Raw genomic sequence first — 22,729 nt, 5'->3', positions numbered from 1 at the left:
ATAGTATACCGTTTCCTGGAAAGGTCTCACTTCCATGGAGGGCCCAGAATAAATTGTAGTGTTCTTGCTGGGAATCCTCAAGCCCGTCAAGGGGTTGTTGCTGGAGGGATGAAAGCATGGATGGGATGGGGGTCCGATTGGCTGGCATGGCCTTTACAGCATGTGCCAACAGTGTTCGTTTAAGTAGGGAGTGCTGGTTTTTATTTTTTTAATGTCCTTAAATGCTGATGGTAGCCTAGGACTTAAAAGTAAGCTTGAGCTGTATTTTGCTGCCAGATTCTGTGGGAGTTTAAAACAATATGGTGCCAGAGATTTACATGTTTTTAAAATGGCCACAGGTGGCTGGAACAAAATAGATTAACACAGACATGCTTGAAGGTTACAGTGGTTTCCTTTGGAGACTCACAGACAACCATCAAAGCCACTTCTCAAACGCTTGACATCATCATCTTGGTCTGGCTTGCCAGCTTCGGGTTTCAGTTACATTTTTGCTTATTTGCTTATTGGGCCAGAAAAAAATCAAAAAGGAGCTGGGTTTTCTTCCTTTTGCTGTTATCCTTCTGCTTCTTCACTTGCAGAACGCTGAGCCTGTGGCAGCCGCCGAGACCCTGGCCGAGGTACCTGAACATGTGCTTCGAGGCCTTCCAGAGGAAGTGAGGCTTTTCCCATCTGCTGTTGACAAGACTCGGGTTGGTGAGCACTGGGGTCAGAGAAGGAGAGGGAAGGGAGGGCAGGCTGTGGCGAGGCTTCCTCTGGGGCTTCTCAGGTAGGGAGCTCACTCTAAAAGCAACACATCTGTACTCTGACTCAGAAGATTATGTTTTCCAGTTAAGAATCCAGGGTGGACATAGATTATAAAATTAAACCAGAAGCACACCTTCACCCATCCACCATCCTCGGTGATTCAGCCTGAGCAGCCCCCTTCCTCCGTGTCTCCCCGGGGCTCTTCTTCCCGTAGGATGGATTGCTCCCTCCTCTGATTTCACTGTGATTTGAGTGTGATTATGCTGTTATATTTATTTCATTATTTTGTATTTGTTTTCACATCTGTCCCTTTCACTGATTGTGAGTGCCTTCATTTCTTATTTAGCTTATGTCTCCAGTACCTGACGCTCAGTAGATATTTTAGTGAATGATGACATGAGTGTATTCCAGTGCTTCTGGCTGGAATTTCTTGTTGAATACAGCCAAGCTTTTTTGTATTTAGTCTTGTTTTTGTGTCCTACTCTTTAGACAGAAGGCTAAGGAAATAAGTTATAAAAATTAGTCAAAGTACAGTCTTGGAATATATCATGTTTCTGTCCTGTTTTCTGTTTTTAAAAATGTACTTCTGATATTCCAGTTTATGTGTGTATGTGTATGAATAAATTTTTAATAAATGCTTTTCCTAATTCTCATTGAAAAGTATTCAGTGAGTAATTTGAGCATTTATATTGTATTATTCATGAAAGTAGTTGATTTTATATCTCCACTAATTACTTATTAGCTGGGATAACAAATGGGATTCATAGCAGACTTATAGGCAGTGGAATTAGTTCATTGTAGCTGGGCAGGACTGGCTGAGACCACAGCCTCCGTCTGTAGGTGAGGTACCTGAGGCCAGAAGGTGACGGAACCTGTTCACAGTAAGAGTCACCCACGCGCTGGTTCCCTTGACTCCAGGGCATCTCCTGCCATTTTCCCCACTGCTTCTGCATCTTGTTTGTTTGCCTTATGGTCAGTGTGGAGAAAATAGAAGTATCCCTGAGAATACCACAAAGCAGCATACATCTGAGTTGCCTGAAACTCTGAAAAGTGAGTTGTTCAAGTTTTCAGGAAACAGAGAGAGGAGAGCGTTTTCGACTTTGAGCAAACAAACTTCAAAAATATTTATTCGAAACTATGTTTCTAACCCTTTATAAAAGCAACTTATGTTCATTGGGGACAACTTGAAATCTGTAGAAAAGCAGAGAGAAGAACTTAAAATTTATTTGTAGTTTTGCTACATTCCAATATTTTTTTCTCTTTTAATTGTTGTGATTTTGCTCTTCTCCAAGTGTTTGTAATTATGCTGTCTGGGTAGTTTTACATGTAAAAATTAAAAACAAGCAAATATAAAATAATCTGTCCTACTTATAAAACAGTATAGGTTCTTTGCAGGCTATTAGGAAAATACGGAAGAACATAAAGAAGAAAAATAAATATCCCCATTGAATACTTGATTTAATTTGATCTTGCGTGATCTCGATTAATTTAACATTGTCTTGCTTTTAGGCTGTCTAGCCTTTTAAGTATTTTGTGAAACCGAATTGCTTTTAATGCTTTAGTCTTTAAAATAACCACAATACATTATGAAAATATTGGTTTTATTTTCTAGGTGTCTGGGCCACTAAGCCAATTTTAAAAGGCAAAAAGTTTGGGCCATTTGTTGGTGATAAGAAAAAAAGATCTCAGGTTAAGAATAATGTATACATGTGGGAGGTAAGAAATAATTCTGGTCCTTTGTTTATCAGAGTTCTGTACATTTTTTAAGATATTCTATTCTCTTAGGATTTGACATTCTGAAATTAAAATAATCATCTTAATATGTTCTTTAAAATCAAGAATATTTTTGTTAGAGAGAAAATGTGTTTCCTTAGATACAGACTGATTTTACGTTTGTATTTTGAAAGTGCTTGGCTGTCCTCAACAATAAATGTCAGATCTACTTTTTATTTGCCTTGTTCAGGACTTTGCAGCCAGGACTTTGGTCTGCCACTTTACAGGCTTGCAGACAGATACCATAAAAGACACTCCAAGGTGGCCGCAAATACAGCGTTGTTAGGGTCTTCTCCATATTTTAGAAGCTAATCTCTGTGTTGCTGGAACATTCAGAGTTGGACATATTTAGCACATGGTATATTTATATAGTGCTTTGGACTTTTAGAAAGGCTTTCATTCTGTTCATTTCACGTTCTCACAACAGTCGTAGAAGAGAGGGAGTGTTCGCACACTCCGTACTCAGGGAAGCCATCCAGAGCAGAGGGAGCAACTTCTCCTTGTGGGGCCCACGTGTCGAGAGTGTTGTCAGTGCAGAACCAGAACCCACGTCTCCTGCCTGGCAGTGCGGCGGTTAAAAATGTTTCATTGGCTTGCCTGGGTTCACATCCCGCCTTTGTAACTTTGGGCAGGGCACTTAACCTCTGGGCCCTAAAACCCTCAATTTAAAAGTGGGGAGAATAAAAAATAATCTCATTAAGAAAGCTGTAAAGATAAAATATCTTGTTATTGTTTCCCGGAGAGTTGCATGTGAATTCAGCATTTCTGTTGAACTTAATTCAGATCAGGTGCCCACGGGAAGCTCCTCATGTTCTTGTAGAACTCAATGGTGTGACTCCTTTTTAAAGCAAGTGAAATTTTTTGATGGTAAGGAAAAGCATTTCTTTCAGATTGTCTTAGATTGAATCACATCTTTTTCATATGTAAACATATAAAAGTCTAAAAATAAGATACGCCTAGGAAATGTCCGGACACTTTCCATCAAGAAGTTCGGTGGCATTTGTCCGTTGGAGGTGTGTTGCTATTTTCCTCAGTGCTACGAACAGTGTTTCTTGCCTTGAAAATTCTGACGGTTTCTCTAAGTAATTTTGAGAGTTTCTTTGAATCCCTTATAATAAATCTAGTGACAGTTAACCCAAGGGGACTTAGGAAATGACCGTTTACCAAGGGAGTGATTACTTTGTGTTATTTCACAACTTTTGAGTGAAAAGAGTGCTGTATTTGTAGAAAAACTGCCCAACCAAAAAAAAAATTACTCAAGATAATGCCTGAACACTTAAAATTGTCTTGACCACAAAATTATGTTCCAAAATAAACAGCATTTTTAATTTTAGAAGTTTCCCAAGTGAAACCAACAAATATGCTCTACCAGGTTAGCGTTAATCCTAGTTAGGATATGTCAGGGAACCAGGAAATGCTTACTCTAGTTCTGTGTGTATCTAAGGTTGAACAAATGTCAGTAATAGTAAACCTAAGTTTATGGTACCTGTTTTACTCGACATAACAATTTGATATTGTTGGGCATATTGTATAAATTATTAACAGTGCCTTTTGTAAATTAAGCTTCATTTGTATTGAAATTCATACAGAGTATGAATTCATAGTAGCTTGGTGAAAATTATAATTTGGAGCCATTATGTGTTAGAGATTCGATTTTTCCTATAAACTTGTTAGCATCCCACTGTTAATTTAAGATGCTTCTACTTATATACTGCCACAGTTTGGGAATCCTTATGACGTTGCCAATTCTTGTTAGTCAGGTTTAAACATTTAGTTCTTATCAAGGCTGGCTTTTCCTCCCTGCAATTAAAAAAAAAAAATCTGGCTGTCATTCAGATAGTTTCAACTCTGAGGTATATAGTCCGTGCAGAAACCTTTAAGCCTTTTGCTGTGTTAAAATAAAAGTAGATATATATGACATACACATGTGGAGGTATGTATTTGGCAAAGTATAGGAAGTGTAAATTATAATGTACATATTTCTTATAAAGAAGAAAATAAAAATCCAGGTAAAATTTAGTGTTTCCCCATTAACTTATTCCAACCTTGGTCTTATCTTCAGAGTTGCAACAGAACGCCCCCAATTAATGTAACAGAAACGGCTTATCATTAAAATCTCATCTTGGCATTTGTTCTTCCCATTAAAGCCCCTTAAGGCCAGTTTATCTTTTAGCAGCCTGGTCTTTTGCCTCAGCTAAAACTCCATTTTAAAGCTAATCTGAGAGAAAGTGTTAAATTGCTTTTCTTGAGCCCTTTATTATCTAAGGCAGTCTCAAGTCCTCTAAGTTTTCACTGAAAGCATTCTATTAAATCAGAAATAACGAGAGAAACAGTAGAGTATCCTCAGGGTGAATGCACAAAACAGTCAGGTTCTGGAAAGAGGAGAGCACTCTTTGGTCAGTTCCTGGTGGGGAATTGCTGGCAGGCTAAAGGCTGGACTTCATGTAATACTTCTCTCAACTACCCCCCTCCCCCCGAAAAAAACCAAAAAAACCAAAACGCGCACACACACGCAGTGAGCAATGTGCAGTATTCTAAAGCCACTTCTGGTAAAAGCCTTTCACATTCACTTCCGTGGGGCTAAAATTGCTTCTGATGAACAGAACTTTTGAATTGTTTGCATGTTTTAATAAGTCCTTTTTTAAAAAAATGAGTCTTTATTTTTTAGAGAGTTTAAGGTTCATAGGAAAATTGAGCAGAAAGTACAAAGAGTTTTGAAATCTCCCCCATGAGCCCTATACACACAACTTCCTCACTATCCACATTTCTACCAGAGTGGGACATTTGTTACAATCGACACACCATTATCACCCAGGGTCCATGGTTTATATTATGGTCCACTTTTGGTGTCGTACCTTCTAATAAGTCCTTTTTAAATTATAAAGGTAATACATGCTCAACCGTAAAATAATATAAACAATACAGAAAACTATAAACAAGAAAGTAAAAATCACCAGTGAACGTCATGGTGTGCATTCTTTTAGTTCTTCTCTGTCCTGTTTTTTTTTTCTCTCACACACACTGGTACGTATACAAACACCATATATAGACATTTCATACAGTTGAGATCAAACAGTATATGTATGCAATTTTGTAACGTGCTTTTTTCTCTTAATATGTTATGGATGTGTCCATGTCAAATGCTTATCTACATCATTATTTCTTATATAGTACCTAGAATTCCATTGTATCCTTCCACTGTTTAACCAGTGGACATTTAAGTAGCTTTAATCTTTTCATGATATTAACAATTCTTCGGGAGGGAAGGATTGGGAGTTTGGGATTAGCAGATGCTAGTATAGGATGGATAAACAACAAGGTCCTACTGTAAAGCACAGGGAACTATATCAATATCCTGTGATAAACCGTAAGAGAAAAGAATATGAAAAAGAATACATAGATATGTATAACTGAATCACTTTGCTGTACAGCAGAAAACACAGCATTGTAAATCAACTATACTTCAATAAAATTAAAAAAAACAAACAATTCTTCAAAGTATGAAACTCACTGTATATACATTTCTGCTCACTTGTCTGGTTATCTTCTTAAGATAAATTCCTAGAAGTGTAATTGTTAAGTCAAAAGTTATGTACATTTTAATTTTTGGTACGTTTTCCTAACAGGCCTCCAAACGGATTGTACTAATTTACATAGCTACCAAGAGTAAATATTCCTTCCTATTCTTTTTTTGTTTTTTGGCCGTGCCAGACGGCATGTGGGATTTTAGTTCCCCGACCAGGGATTGAACCTGTGCCCCCTTCAGTGGAAGCGTGGAGTCCTAACCACTGGACTCCCGGGGAAGTCCCTTCCTAGCTCTTTAAAACCAGTACTGTTAATGTTTTTAATAGTTTCTTCCCCCCATTCTTATAGATGAAATCTGATAGTTCACTGCTTCCATTTGCATGTTATTCATTTAGGCAACAAATTTTGAGTCGGGTGGATGGAGGGAAGAAGTAGAATTGCATTTCAGCTAAAATTGATAGAGAAATTATTTCTCTATAATGAGAAGACTTTAATTTTTTCAGAAGTGAAAACAAACTTTTTATCATTCACACTGTTATGATCAGATATTAACAAGTACATTTCATAATCATTGCTATCTCAACTCTTCTAATTTCAAATTATTTCTAATTTAAAAATGGAGGCAAGAAGATAGGAGACTAGAGAAGTCAACCAGCTGATTCTACAGAACCTTTTTTCAGAAAGTACCACTGAGCTCTTACTGCTCCTTTCCAGCCTCTAAACCATGCCTAGTATGCTAGCAGAAGACCTAGATCACTAGGGAAATCCAACCTGCCACCTGTTTTTTTTACAGTCCGAGAGCTAAGAATGGATTTTACGTTTTTAAGTAATTTTAAACAAAGATCAAATGTTTTGTGACATGTGAAAATTATATGAAACTTAAACTTCAGTTCATTAATAAAGGTTTGTTGGAACTCAACATTCATTTGTTTACATATTACCTGTGGCTGCTTTTGCCCTGCAGTGGCCAAGTTGAGCAGTTGTGACAGAGACCATATGGCTTGTAAAACTGAAAATATTTTCTGGCCCTTTACAGAAAGTTTGCTGAGCCCTGGTCTCTGTGTGTGAAAAAGAGAAGCAGTGGGAGTGAGGTCATGTCTGGGGTCTTAGGTTTACTGTGAAGCTGTGTGGTTAATAGGAGTGCAAAGATTTGGAACTTGGTACTTAAAAGTGGGCTAGCCATAGATTTCATTGTCATAGAAACTGCTATACCAATCATATTCTTTCAGGAACTTCAGGAGGGTGAGGACGTTGAAGTGCAGAGAATTAAGCGACCTTTTTGAATGAGTTAACTTGTGCTTAGATTGGCAGCTTGGTATGGTGCAAGAAAAAGATTGTCTTTGAGAGTTTATTTACTTATTTAACCCCTCTTTGTGAATAAGCTCTTACCACGTGCTGGGCACTTTCCTCAATTCTGGAGTGCTGAGCTTGGCATATAACATTTGTGGTATTGTATAGACTACTGACAATGCCCCATGGGGATTTTTGTTTGTGGAATAAAAGAATACTAGAAACACCCTAAATCTTTCCACAGATGAGAAATCTGAGATGAGTGCAGGTGACCTGCTTAATGTCTGAAACGGTCGGTTTTGGAGTTAGGTCTAGAGCCCAGATATCTCGGTTGCCTATTCAGTGCTCTTCCCACCAACAGAGCCTAGAGATTATTATTCTTTTTTGTGTTGTGGACCCTTTTGAAAATCTCCCCGGAAAATATACAAATGCACATATATACACAACATTTTTTATGTGATTTCTAGGGTTATATGGAATTTTTAAACATCCGTCATCCAGAGTTAGAATTTCTGATTTAACAATGAGTTATTTCATTCATCCTGTGGAGGTTGATTGGGGCCTACTTTGAACCTGTCAACATTTATTGAGCATCTGTTGTTGTGCGGGTTTCCAGAAATATTTGTGTGGTCGTAGGTATGAAACTTACTCAGAGTAGTTTCAAATGAGGGTCAAGGGTCAGGCAGTGTGGGGTTTTGGTAATGATGGCTCTGGGACTGGGCTTTGCAGGTTTGAGAGGCCCAGCTGTTTAGTTTTCAAATTTGTATTTTAGAATCACCTATAGGTTGGCTTATGGTAGTAAAATGTGCTACCACCTATTAGATTTTTTATTTCCCTTATTCTAGAATCTTCAGAATATTTCAGATACAGTGATGCCTTTGAATAGCTCTTAAAAGAAGCCCTGGTTTTCTAAAGCAATCTGAAGAGTGAAGTGGTTGATACCAAAGATCCATTTTTGTCTATAGCTCTTGGAAAGTTACTTCTGTAGGGTGGTGTCTTATGGTCCTTAACAAGCCCTCTGGGCGTCTAATTCTGGAGCTCAAAAACAAATGGAATGTGAACAGACCAAGAAGGTGTAGTGTTTCCTAGGTAGCAGTGTTAATACAATTCTTTATAACTTATAAAGACATAATTTTTATTAAATGTTTTCCTTGAAATGCTCTTATTCCAAAAGGTTATCCTTTTTTTTTTTTTCCTTTATCCTTACTTTTAAATGAGGATAACAAGCTCCTCATAGATTTGTTTGGCTACAAATGAGATCATATATATGAAAATACTTGACATGGATGACTCTGGCTAAGTAAATATTAGTTGAACCTGAACATCAAACAGAAACTCTTGAATGATCATGTAGAGGATAAAGACACTTTTTTAAAAAAAATGGTTGCGTATTTAAAGATTACTGATCTTTATTTTTTGCTTAGAATTTCATTCTCTTCTAATGTTAGAGTATGGGCTGTAATTTGAACCAAGAAGTTAGAGTACTGTGTGGGGGGAAGTCCTGGAATCGACTTCTGAATGCACATTGAGTTATTATTTACTTATGGAAATGCATTGGGAGGTAAATGCCATGCAAGTTGGGCTAGTGGGGATGTGAACCTCCTGTCTCCCCTTTACTCCTTTTGTCAGTCTAAACACATGGAAATATAATTAGATGTTGTCTGTCTTCCAGGGACAGACAGGGAAAGTGGAAAATGATCATAATGTTGGAAATTCAACAAGCTAGATCCCCAGAGAAAAGAGATGAAAAGGGACCTCAGACAATATGACAAACCAGAGCCACTGGAATGGAGCTTGGACCTCCAGGAGAGGTTTCTGTGTCCATCAACAGTGCGTTAGAGCTCTAGGCTACATACAGGTGGAGGGGCAAGTCCAGAGAACAGCCAGCGGAAGGCTTTATTTCTGTAGACTCTGTGGCGGGACTGGTTTGAATGAGTAAAACACTTACCTCAGAGTGAGGAGGTGCTCTGCCTTAATTCCTGGGAGTGATTTCTGTCAAAGAAGGTTGGTTACTGCAAGTTAAGAGTGGGTAAGGACCTCAGGCAAACAGTTGAGGGTTGGAATGATGATACATTCATGTTAATTGAATGAGGATTTTTTTTTAATTTGCATATTTGAATTAATGCATGTATATTATAACAAGTAAATGATCAGTTAAAACCCTCACCCCCAACCCATGAGGTAATAATAACTATGTTTAACAGTTTGGTTCTTTACAGACCTTTCTCTGTCTGTCATGAGGGTATAATTTTGAATGTGCTTTTAAATTGGAGTGTGCTAAAATGTGAATTTAGATTATTTTTAGGGCTTTTGAAATGATTGGATTAAATTGAATTGAAATTGGGTGGTGTGAAAATTACATTCTGTTTGACAGTGAGTTAATACCTAGTCTTTGTTTAGTGGTAGGGGCGGAAAGGAGGTTAGGCCTGGATGACCCAGGGGAGGTTAAGGATGGGAGGAGGGGATTGGAAAGAGAGAAAAATAGAAATGGAGCAGTAAATGCGGGAACCAGGTTTGAATCCTGGCTGTGACTCTCAGTGACTTCAGAGTTCTAGTAAAATTATCATCTCTCCCTAGTGTCCTCATGTATAAAAGGGACTTAATAATATTTCATAGGGTTCTTGTAAAGGTTAAATAAAATAACACGTACAGCATCTAGCCCAGTGCTTGGCATAGAGGTGCTTCCCTTCCTTCAATTCTTTCTCTCCAAATAGGGAATTTCCATTTGAAAGTTAACTTGTAAAAATTTTTTTATAATAGTACATAATCAGGTACCCTTGCTTTGTTAAAAGGGACTGTTTATAGAGGAAAAATTATTGATTATATGGAAGTATTTCTCCTTGGGATCAAGTCAGCTGAGTATTTCTTAGTCATTATCAAGATTTGGAAATAGACTTGTTATGTATCATTGTTGAGTTTGAGCTGGGCTGGGAGTTTTACCTGCCTTTGCATTGTCGCTGCCCGAAAGGAAGGGATTCTAATTCTCCCTGTCTTTCCACTACCCGAGCCTCGTGGTGTTATGGTACATGTGCAGTCTAGTACTTTGTACTTACATTAAGCAAAATTCTGTCACATTTTAAAAGATAGGTTCTTTGTGTCAGTCACTGAAGTTAATTCTGATTGGAAACCAAAGTTTGACCAACTGAGGTAGGAATTGTATGAAAACACATTTTCATCCCAGTTCCTAATTACAAGGTTTGACTCTCAATAAAAGTGAGAAAGCTACATATATATTTTTAAAAATAAATTTGTTTATTTATATATTTATTTTTGGCTGTATTGGGTCTTCGTTTCTGTACGAGGGCTTTCTCTAGTTGTGGCAAGCGGGGGCCACTCTTCATCGCGATGCGCGGGCCTCTCACTGTCACGGCCTCTCTTGTTGGGGAGCACAGGCTCCAGACATGCAGGCTCAGTAGTTGTGGCTCACGGGCCCAGTTGCTCCGCGGCATGTGGGATCTTCCCAGACCATGGCTCGAACCCGTGTCCCCTGCATCGGCAGGCAGACTCTCAACCACTGCGCCACCGGGGAAGCCCAAAGCTACATATTTTTTAAAAACTTTGTATGTGTGATGATGATGATGGGAAGAGGATGGGGAGTGTGAGCCTAGCATTCAGCAGATCTTGGCTGCCTTCCTTCAGACTTGGGTTTTCATTCATTCTCCCCACCCTCTTCCCCTTTTTTACTTAGAGATTATACTAAATCAGTGGAGGAAAGGTAGAAAATTCAGGTGAGCAGAAGAAAATAAAAATTATGAATAAATCCCACTTCTCCGAGAAAACCATTATTAGCATAGTCACGTATTTAAGTTTCAGATTATTTTTCTCTTCATATATTAATATGTTTAAAACAAAAATGGTATCATCTAAGCCATACTTTATATAAATGGCTTTATTCAGTCATCAGTGTATTATGACTTTTATACTGATAAGTATATTTCCACAACTTCTGGTTATCTTTGTTTTCTCCTAATTATAGAGATAATGTGTATTTACTGAAAAAATTCTTAAGGAATACAAAGATAACAGAAGATACAGGTTTCCACGTGAGTCAGTCATTCACACACAGTATTTGTTAAGGTCTGCTTAGTATTCCACTGTATGCCTGGATTGTCATACTGAACTAATCTGTGGTGGTCTCCATTTAGCAATGAATTAGAAACAGTCTGTAGTAAACCACGTTGCTGTGAACATCTTCGTACATACATCATGGTATGATTGCCCAGTCATCTCATGAGAATAAATTCCTACAAGTGTATATGCTGGTTAAAGTGTGTGTACATTTTAAAGTTCTTTGGTCAGTATTTCTTAATTCCATCCAGAAAAAATTAAACCAGTTTATTCTCTGATTAGCGTTTTGGGGGAATGTCTGCTTTCTAATGCTGTTTTTTGGGGGGTTTTTTTCCCTTTAAAAAACAATTTTTACCAGTTTGACAGGTAAAAACATTACTTAATTTGGAGTTATTTTTGATTATTAGGTAAATTTAATTTTTTTTCTGTGAGGTTTTGGCCATGCGTATTCCTTTGTGAATTACTTGTTTGCACGTTGTAAAAAAATTGAATTGTTCATCTTTTTATATAAAACTAAGTATTTTAGTTTAAGCATGACTTAGTAGATGCCTTAGTCTCTTTTGTAACAAAACGAGCTGTACATAAATACTTCGCTCAAGTGGAACACCTTGCTCTTTGCAAAGGTCTTCATTGACCTGGGAGCCAGGAAATGTCGGCACAGCCTTATTATCATTCTCCAGTTGGCCTATAGACTCTTGATGCCTCTCTCCAGCTGCCTTTAACTGTGTGGGATTTTCCAGCACCATCTCTGCGTTTGTCTGTAGCTGTGTCAATATATGCGTGGGGAGTGAGTGGGACTCTGCTGTCTATGGTAATAAATCCAAACAAGACTTCTTATTCCTAAGTTAATAAAAAGTAACTAATATGGACTGTTAAAAGACCAACTGACTACTCCATTTTCCTTATTTTATCATGCTGGCAAACAGGGCAAAAATATCTCTTAAACATTTTAATGTAAAGTAGCTTAAGTTATTTTGGTGTGTAAAGTTTAAATTTTGTATTGTGATTCTGTGTCTTCCTAACATACCACGTGGGGCTGCACTTTCTCTTTGTTTTAAAGGGAGAGGAGCGTGTCAGGCATGCTCGCATGTGTACAGGCTGAGGGTGAGTGTGACAGTGAGTTTGAAAAGGAGTGAAGTGTGACATGGATAACCTCTTATTAGAATGGTGCAGTTAGGTGTTTTAGTAAACAACCAGTTTTTGAATAAACTCACTGTGGGTGCTTACGGGCTAGTGAAAATATTGACACTTCGTGGTGACTAAATAGAGTAACCACAAAGCACTTTCTAGCATGGCACCTGTCACATAGTAGGTGCTCATTAAATGATGACAGTTATACGTTCGTATATCATTTCATTAATTTCATAGTTATTTATTGAGAGCCTATTCTCTGCCAGGCACTGGTCAGGGTGTTGGAGGTACTGCAGTGAATGAAAAGACTGAAATGTCTTCTCATGGAGCTAATACTCTGGTGTGGGGAGATAGTCACTAAATAAGTAAGTAAGTAGATGATCCCACACTTTAAAAGAGCACAAGTACCATGAAGAAAAATAAATCGGGGAGATGACTGGAGGTGCTGATGGGAAGCGAAGGATTCACAGCTTTAGCTAGGGTGGTCGAGGAAGGCACTGTTATGTAGAGGTCAAGCAGAGCTGGGATTAAGCCCATCTTTACTACTGATTAAGTGAGTGACTTTGGGAAAGGTATTTAATCTTTGATCCTTAATTTCCACGTTACAAAAAGGGATAATAATGAACCTGATGCATAAGGTTAAATGAGATAATACAGAAAGCATGTAGCGGTATGTCAGATATCTAACTTGCAGCAGGCAGAAAGTGTTGTTCGTGGCTAGGAAGGTGGGCACTTCCCTGGCAGTCACAGGCTGGGAGACACAGGCCTGCCCAGAGGAGCCGAGAGTGGGGGCTTTGTTCCTGCAGGAAAGCTGCCGCAAACAACAGTGTTTAATGTGGGCAGGAGAGAAAAGAAGAAATGAGTGGCGGGAGTCTTGGCTGTGTATGTGTAGGGAAAACACAGAAGCATCAAGATTCTCTCCTTTCTTCCAAAAGCGAAAGTAAAAGACTCATTCCTTTTGCTTTGTTTTTGACAGGACTGTCACCAATTGATTCTGCAGTTCTATTTCAGTGCCTAATCAAGTGTTTTACAGTCTAATTTTGGGGAAGTAAAATCTAGATAAATGGATGTATGTATATACAAAGAAAGTTAACAATAGCTGCTCAGTAGATTGTCTTTAAGATGAAGGACTGAATGCTGGAAGCATCTGGCAGGAGGAATTCACTGAGAGAGGATGATCAGGGGAAGCTTCTTGCAAGAGTAGAGTTGATCTGACTCCTCAAAGAGGGGTCGGGTTTTTGGTCTTGTTTTGGAAGGACACCGATATTCCTTGCTCTGGATAGAGAAGGTTTTAAGGTCAGCGGAGTTTGCAAAAGCATCATACCCTGTCACCCACGTGGAGGTTCACACCGCATGTTCACTTACTGAAGTTTCTGTCAGCCCTGCAGTAAAGGCAGTAAAGGCACCTGCTGAGCTGTGAGCCCCAGCAGGACTGGGCCTCCACACTCTGACTTGCAGAGCAGCCCAGAAAGCTCAGGGCATCCGGGTGCTGTGGAGCACCGCTGCGGGCTCACTCTTCCTCTGTTACCCTGAAGGGAGTAGAACTGTCACTTGTCTTTGTGTACGTATTTGCGAAGCATTTGGAGATCATCAAGTGCATTTCCTTATAGCACTTGAAGTTTAGGAGAAAAAAATTACACCCAAATAGAAAAATAACTAATGAGGATTATACAATTTTGGATCTCAGTTTTCATCTTTATTTTCCTTTTTTCTGTTGCTTATTTATTTTGTTTCCGTGAAATGCTTTTATAGAGTATTTGCGTATAATGAGCAAGAACTGTCTTAGAAGTTGAAAATGGAAACCTTTAAACGATATTTTATTTTAACAAAATGTGTTTTTCCCCCTCCCAAGGTCTATTACCCAAATTTGGGGTGGATGTGCATTGATGCCACCGATCCAGAGAAGGGGAACTGGCTGCGCTATGTGAATTGGGCTTGCTCGGGAGAAGAGCAAAATTTATTTCCACTGGAAATCAACAGGGCCATTTACTATAAAACTTTAAAGGTAAGAGTGTTAGAATTAGCCTGCCGGTAGTTACTCGGCATGCGTTTCTGCAAACGCTGTCCTCAGTCGTGACCGTCGGGAGTGGATTTGAAGACCTTGAAAGGGTTCTATTTGAAAGTGGTTCATCAAAACAGTGAAAGGTCTGTGTTTTAAATATGCAGTTGCCACTGCTTCGTGTGAGGACGGGCACTAAAGCGGGAAGATCGTGTTGAGTAATTACGTACGGCGTCTTCCTAGGTACTGATGAGTTAAGCATGTGGCAGCTGCTTCCTTCCTCTTAAGGTACAGATGCATTGGGCACTGGCTGGCCGCTTACCTGACTGTAAGAAACTCTCAATAGCTCTGGTGGTTCTGTGTTAACTGAAAACACATTCTTAGTCTTCAGTATAGTGTAGCTTTGGATTAGCTTTTCTTTTCCCTAAATTTTATTCAGAATGGAAATTACACAGAACATGTTTCTTACTTCTGCCAAATTTTTATTTGGAGACATTAATTGTTGAGGAAAATCAACAAGTAATGTAAAGAAGAGGAAAATCATGTTTTAGAGTTTGTGGTGAGGTCAGAGGTCACTGAGTACATTCAGGGAAGTTAGAATTAGGAAGCGTTGTCATACCTGCAACAAGCAAGCCCACATCTGTCTCCCTCGTTTTCATGTTCTCCTGGAAGGCAAATCTGCACTCATCCTGCAGGGAAATGTTCTCTCAGGCAGAGTCTTGAGGCTCTAAAGATAGATGATTGTTGCTTTTTGCTTTTTGGAATAGGTATGTTTGCCAAAGTTGCTGTAAGGCAGATTTTTCCTTACTCACTTACTTCCATTAAAAATGTCATAGACTGGGGGACAGTCCATGAAAAAAATTATCTCCATGTAGGTGAAAACTCTTGATGAACAAACATTTAAGATGATGGTCAGCTTTGTAGCATGCTGAGTTTTGCCTGTGTGTAGCACTAGGACTTTTGGAAGTTAGCTTACAGCTGTTTAACTTTCCTTTGTATTTTTCCCTGTCATCTTTAGGCAGTTGGATTGCCCTTTACCTCATATAAACCCACGTCCTTGCTTTCAATTCCTGTAGGAAATATTTTTTTTTGTGGTACTTCTTCATTTAAAACTTCTATAACCTTCTTCCTGCTGGATTGTAATAGCATGATTTTCTGGTAGGCATTACTGTACAATTTTGTTACACTGGAGTTTGAAATTGGATTCAAAATTTGATTCAATAATTCATTCTGTTCTCAAATTAATTTAAAGTGAGAGTTACATCTGGTTGAATCAGTGAGGCAGAATTCTGGTGGAGATGAAGTACCAGCGAGGGGATGCATATGAGACAACTGAGGGAGTAGGAATGAGGTTCCAGGGCAGAGGAAGCCCAGGAAGATACTGGGGCACTTGGCAGTTCTTTCATCAGACCTCAAGTTATGATGTGTTCATCTCTGATAGCAAAGCCGAGAACCATTGAGAAGCAAGAGAGAATAGTGTTTGGGAGTGAACTCTGGAGCCAGACCCCTGGATTAAATCCTGGCTTGCTGTGTGACCCAAGGCAAGTCATTGTGATTTTACTAGCTGTGTAAATTTAGGCAAGTCACTTTCCTGTGCCTCAGTTTCCTTATTTGTAAGATACAGATAATTATAGTGTCGACCTCATATGGTTATCATGGGTGATTGTGGGTAGATTTCTAGCACCTAATAAGTGCTACATAAATGATAGCTGTTATTTTTGGCAAGGCAGTGTAGTGTCATGGTTAGGATTGGGGACTCTGGAGCAGACTGCCTTGTGAGCAAATTTTGGCTTCGAGATGTGTGACCATGAGAAGTTACTTATACCCTCTGTCTTAGTTTTCTCATCTGTAAAAATGGAGGTAATAGTAAAAATTAATAATACAGTTGTGAAAATTAAACAAACCAATATGTGTAAGATTCTGTGAAGAGTTCCTAGTCTAACCTAAGTACTCAAAGTGTTAACTAGCTATACTACTACTGTTATTTTTACCTTTCTTTGTTGGAAGTAACATAGCTCTGATCTTTGCAGACCTCCCCCAATCCTGACCTTTGATGTTTGCTCAAGTATGCATAAGGCCTTTCAGATTCCTTACTTGTGATTATATTCTTCTAGATTAAGCTTTCTGTGGGTTAGGTTTTGTAAATAAATTACATGTGATGTTCTGTATCACCTTCTCACCTGTAATCTAGGTAATCACCTGGTTTTGTTTGTAATATGATTAAAAACTGTTTTAAATTCCTGAAGGTTAATTGTTAGCTTGCTCTCCATTCATTCATCTATTTATTAGTTCAGCAAATAGTGAGTGTCTACTATGTACCAGGTATTCTCCTATAGTAGTGAACAGAACAGACAAGGTCTCTGGTCTCATGGAGCTTCCATTTTATGGGGGAGGTGGCAGATAATAAACAAGTGAACAAGTAAACAAAATAATTTCAGATAGTGATAAGTGCACTGAAGACAATAAAATGTGATAGATTGTCTAGGTAGGGGGAGGGCTGCTGTAGCTCTGGTAGGTCAGGGAAGACAAGACATGGGGACACCTCTTCCCTTCCCCCACTGGCATGGGAAGGAGCCAGCCACTCGAAGATCTCTGCTGGAAGAGCAGTTCAGGAAGCAAAGGTATTGAAGTGGGAATAAGCTAGATTTTGGGGGGTTTTTTGTTTGTTTCTTTTTTTTTTTTTAAAGGAATAGAACAAAGGCTGGTTTGAGTAGAGCAAGGAGAGGCGGTGAATGGGGCTGGTAAGGTGGGCAGGGGCCAGATCGGGGGGCCTACTGGCCTGTAGGGAAACATATGAGTTTTAGTCTTCAGTTCACCCATTTGAGAATTGAAGCTGTCTGACCCATGACTTTTAAAAGATCATGCTGGGGGATAGATGGTAGGTGGGTAAGCGTGGAGTGCTTTGTGTGTTCTCATAATTCTGGAGTATTCCTCTTAATTTGACCTAGTGTCAGGAATATTTGTGGCAACCCTTGCCTGTACCTAATTGGTCTGGTAAAATTTCAGGTTTATATTTACTGATATTTAGAGAAGAGAGTGTGCTTCATTCTATAAGCCTGTCAGAACCCAAAGGAAGAGTTTAAAGTCTTCCTGTTGTTGTTTTTTGTTAAATATCAAAATATATTTAAAAAAAGGTTGTTTGGACTTTTGACTTCATTTTTTTAAATGTGGGTTTGTATTTCCTGTGTTTAAGGACATAAATTTTCTTTTCTTCTGAAATTTGACTTACAAAATCTTAAATGCGCTAAGCAGTGCAGAAGAAAAAACTACAGTACAGAAGAAGCAAGCAATCGTTCATTTTAAAAGATGTATTATTTTCCTCTTCTTCATAAAGCCCTGTTATTTGTGTAGCTGTTTTAATAGAAAGTTGGGAAGTACATAGCTCAATAATGTCATGATCATCTCAGTTGCTAACAATTTTGAAGGTTGTTCAGTAGCTGACAAATCAGGTTGCTCTTAATCTAGCTATTCAGTTCATTAACAACCATTTAGAAATTGTATATTAGATTTGAGGTAAAAACAGATACTGGGGTGTTTTGTGGTTTTTGCAAGAACAAAATCGGACCCTCCTAAGTAGAGAGTCTGTGCTGATATTTAACTTCACCCAGTTGCTAGTACAGTTAGTCCTCTGCACAAGGTTGGAGTGGCATGAATGTAGATGCTTAGGCTGAGTCGGGGATCAATCTCGAAGATGTCCAGTAGGTTCTTCTAGCCAGTGTTTTGGTTATGCTGTTTGGTTTAGGAAGAAATGGGGAATATATTTTCCCTCACTCCTTTTCATGTTCTTTTTTACTTTTGTTTTATTTAAGACTTTACATATCTCTGCGGACCCTAATCATTTCAAGTATTATATGATAACACCATTTCATAAATATGTGACTTGTAACAAAAACATAGAGAAGAAGCATACTATATATACATTTGGAGCTAGAAATAGTTTACTTAAATAAAGAAGCTCATTCCTTCAACAAAAACAGGTTAGCTCATAAGAGTGCCAAAAGGCATCTGTAATGGCTATTTTAACTCATTAAGATTTTATACATTAGATTAAGTTTTTTTGTTTTAGGTGTAACTGATTCAAGAAGGGAAATAATACATTGGTTTAAAGATTTAAAAAATGGCAGGTTTTAGCCATCCTTGGAGGAACAGAGGAAACAGTGGCTTGTTCTTTTATCTTAAAGAATTTAGAATATTTTAAAATTTGGACTATATAAACATTGAGTTCTGCAGAGAATGAAACAAAATAATATTTACTTTCAAAGACCTTATCTAGACTAGAAGGTATGTTGAAGTGACTATGTTGCTTCTAAATGGACATCTTAGATGGAATTCCTCCTGCCCCTAAAACAAGGGTATCCTCTTGCATAACTATAGTGCAGTGATCAGAATCAAGAAGCTCACACAAGCTTAGTGTTTTATAAGCTAATCTATACTTTATTCAAATTTCGTCAGTTCCAATCATGTCATTTTAGGCAAAGAAAACTCCATTGAATTCAGTTGTGATGTCCCATCAGTCTCCTTAGTTTGTATAGCACCTGTCTTTGTCTTTTATAACATTTCAGTTTTGAGAGAATTGATCAGTAATTTTTGTAGAATGTCCCACAGTTTGGCCTTCTCTTAAGTTTTATCTTGATTGAATTACATTTATGCATTTTCAGCAGAAGTGATGCTTCACTTCATCTCCAGAAGTGATGCTGTGTTCTTTTCTGTGCATCATATCAGGAGGCATATGATGTTGACTTGTCTTATAAAGGTACTGTTTTTCTCTTTGTCATTAATAAATGTTTTATGGGGAGATATTTCGAGACCATGCAAATATTTTGTTATTCCTCAAACTTTAATCTACTAGTTTTAGCATCCATTGGTGATTCTTGCCTGAATCAATTATTAATCTGTGATGATTGTCTAGTTGTGATTTTCTAATTCCATTATTTCTTTTTCATTGATTAGTTGGGATCTACTATAGGAAGAGCTCTCCTTATTTATTTACCTGTCCGTTCATTCATTCATTTCTTCATTCATTCATATCAGTATGGACTCATGGATTTTTATTTTATTCACTGGGTTTTAGGTGGAATTTTACTTGTGTTCATACTCTTGGAACTTTTTGAACAGATGAGTCATTGTGAGAGAAACCAATAAGCCATTTCCTTCAGTGTTACTTAGGAGTGTAATCTTTCCACTCAGTATATTTTTTCTTCACGATCTTGTTCTCTAGGTATAATCAGCATGGTGGTGGTGTACATGACTGTTAAGAATTCATGTTTTAGGAGCATGACACGTGAGGTATTTTTAGGCATTTCTTTCTAAATTTAAAAGTTGTCTTGTAGACTCGAGGTGTAGTACAGAGGGCAAGGCAGTGAATTCTCCAAGGACCGGAGCAGGTTGGCAGCAGCGCAGAGACAATACACTGCCAGGACGCTCGGGTCCTCAGCACCGCCTCTTCTTTTAGCATTTCCGTGATATAATTAGCGGTGCATTATAAATGTGCACTGGCATGTAGGTCTTATCATGCTTAACTTGCTCTTGGACTCTGAAACCTGCGCTGATAATTAGCTTTCATCACGTCTTCCAAACTGCCAGGGTGTTTTAAATTATGCTTTAATTTTCTCATCAGCTTAGGTTTCGTGGACATTGTGGTTCCGTGGCATATTTTTCCTTCTGCGTGGTTAGTTGTGAGGCTTCCAACAGTAAGATTCCGGAACATATGGCAGTTTTAAGTTTAAAGCGATCCTATCAGATCCCGACATCCACCGGACGGACTCCGGGGAGGAGGCGGCCGGGAAGTGAGGTCCTCCCTCCAGCAGAGGGTCCCTTCCCGCGTCGTCCGGCCCGCGGCCGCCGAGGCGGAGGAGCTCTTCCTGCCGGGCTGGCCTCGGGCGGCCCGGCTGGGAGCGCCGCCCGCCTGCCCCGCCCCGCCCCGCCAACAACCTTCGCTCTGATTGGCCCGGCGCCTGTCTCTTCTCTCCCCGCAGCCAATCGCGCCGGGCGAGGAGCTCCTGGTCTGGTACAATGGGGAAGACAACCCCGAGATAGCAGCTGCGATTGAGGAAGAGCGAGCCAGCGCCCGGAGCAAGCGGAGCTCCCCGAAAAGCAGGAAAGGTAGGAGCCCGCTGCCGCCCCTGCTCCCCGCGGCTGCCCGGCCCGGGCCGAATCGGGGCTCGGGCAGCACCCGCAGCTCACAGTGACCTTTTCCGGACCCGGTGCCAAGCCTCCCCCGCGCCCCCCCCCCCCCGGGTGCAGTTCCCCCCCTCCCCCCCCGGCGCTGCTGAATCACGGCGCCGGACGCCGCGCTCGAGCTCTTTTCTAACTTGGGGTGGAGGAGCCGGGCGCTGAAAAGTGAGTGGACGCGCACCGCGAGGGGCCCGAGGCCAGTTGTCACTTCCCTTGTCCACAGCGCAGGTCTCTGGACTTGCGGGTGGGAGCGGCGGTCGGTCTCTCCAGAGCCGTACACTGCACGCCCGGTATATTCTTAGTTTTTTGTGCTGTTCGCCAGCAACGCGTCATAAAATGTGTTCCGAGAGTGACATTTCCAGCTCCGCAGATTCGGCGGCCTCGTGTCCATCCGCCCGGACTGTGCGGGAGGGCCGGACGCGCTGCGGCCGATGCACTGGCCTCCCGGGGCAGGGAGAGCCGGCCGGGCCGTACACTGCCGCTACGCCCGGGCCGGGCCCTGCCATCCGGCCGCCCCACTCCTCCCCGGGCCGGGCCCTGGGCCACTCCACGCCACTCAAGACTGCGCTGCACACGATTGCAACACTCGCGGCTGGCGAAGGTTTCAGCGCAGACCTTTTTGAAATTAGGCCATTAACAAAATGGAAGTTGAACGGTGTGCTGTTACTTTTGACTCAACTCCAACAGTTTTATTTTGTTTAATAATGTTTTCAAACAAAAGGTGAAGTGTAGTCACACTTACAGAAGGCAGGGGATAATTTCTGGGAGGAAGATAGTTTGGTTGGATATATCATATTTCCAGCTGGCATTCTCCACGTTGTTTGTTTTGTTTTTTTCTTTTAATGAAGAATTTCAATATTAATCAGTGAATCTTTCGTAGAGCCCTGTTTGAATATATGCCAAGGCGAGGGGTATGGTAGTTTCTTACTAATATAAATCTCCTTTTTTTTTTTTTTTTTGCCCGCCCTAAGTCTTAAATAAATGTTTGTAGCCATCTGAACTTGAGTCCAGCCTTTACTTAGAACACTGCAAAGTGAATTGTGGCAGTCATACTGTAAATAAAATCATAATGTAAACTTGACTTTGGAAAAATGTAAAAGTAACATTTAAAAATGTAGGCGAGAAGTTAAAAAAGTCTATTCTGATTTTTCCATTACATATTCTTTGTATTTTACGGTATAATCAATAACCCATCCAAGGGAGTTTGTTAGGCCTTTTACTGAATACATGTTTGCTGTTTATCTAACTCGATTTCGTCAGTTTTAGGTCATTAAATGCTTTGATCATGAATCAGATGATCAGGGTCTAGAAAATTGCCAGGTGTTTTTTGTTTGTTTGCTTTTGTTGTTGTTTACTGTTTTGAGGTTTGAGATTTTTGTTGCTGTTAGGCTTAGCGCATAATTGTTTGCAAACTCTTCACATAATTCAAATGGTTCCTTTATTTAGTGTTCACTTTGTGTATAACTAATGTCACCAGCCTTTCTAGGTAAGCTGTGATTTGCAGGGGCCGGAGTTTGGAGGGCAGCGAATCTTTACTCTGTTACTAAGCATAACTAACTCATGTAAATTTAAATATAGTCATAGGTTAATAGGTTAATAGCAACTTCATCCTAATGCTTTTCTCTGTTCAGCGTACTTTGCTGTGCATGTTTAGAACATTTCATAGATTTTTATTTATTCCTTAATTTTGTTTTTTTATTTGAATGTGGGGGAAAAAACTGAAAATAAGTTTTATTAGTGGTACATGAACTTACACATCTTCATTTTTATACCTGCCCATATTGCTGGGTTTTTGCATTGAGTTAAGTAGTTCATATTTCTTATTATCCTGTTATTTATAACTACTCCGAGCTGTGTATAACCGACTGAATCTTAAGTTTTAGTTAAAATACTTATGTGAGGCTGCCTCTCGGAACTTAACAGTCTGCTTTGAATAGCTTACTGGTAAGGAGCTGTGTTTGCTCTTTATGATCTAAAGTTTAAATAGTCAAACCTTTTTTGTTTTTAAATTAAGTACTCTGTGAA

General features: G+C 39.5%; 1 protein-coding gene across 2 annotated transcripts in view; it reads left to right on the top strand.

The window, feature by feature from the left end:
• Positions 1–22,729, top strand: part of PRDM2 (PR/SET domain 2) — a 119,122-nt gene that overhangs the window by 29,487 nt on the left and 66,906 nt on the right. Inside the window, exons 2-5 of one of the 2 annotated variants that reach the window (XM_060141386.1) lie at positions 579–693; positions 2,357–2,460; positions 14,384–14,536; positions 20,506–20,632. In XM_060141386.1, coding sequence (XP_059997369.1) covers positions 2,452–2,460; positions 14,384–14,536; positions 20,506–20,632 — 289 coding nt within the window. In that variant the 5' untranslated portion in view covers positions 579–693; positions 2,357–2,451. Of the gene's footprint in view, positions 1–578; positions 694–2,356; positions 2,461–14,383; positions 14,537–20,439; positions 20,633–22,729 lie in introns of those variants that run through there. The other variant, XM_060141387.1, reaches the window with a different exon arrangement.

The sequence above is a fragment of the Lagenorhynchus albirostris genome, chromosome 2, assembly GCF_949774975.1.
Source record: "Lagenorhynchus albirostris chromosome 2, mLagAlb1.1, whole genome shotgun sequence".
NCBI classification, from domain to species: Eukaryota; Metazoa; Chordata; class Mammalia; order Artiodactyla; family Delphinidae; genus Lagenorhynchus; species Lagenorhynchus albirostris.
This window is presented reverse-complemented; position numbering and strand designations above follow the sequence as displayed.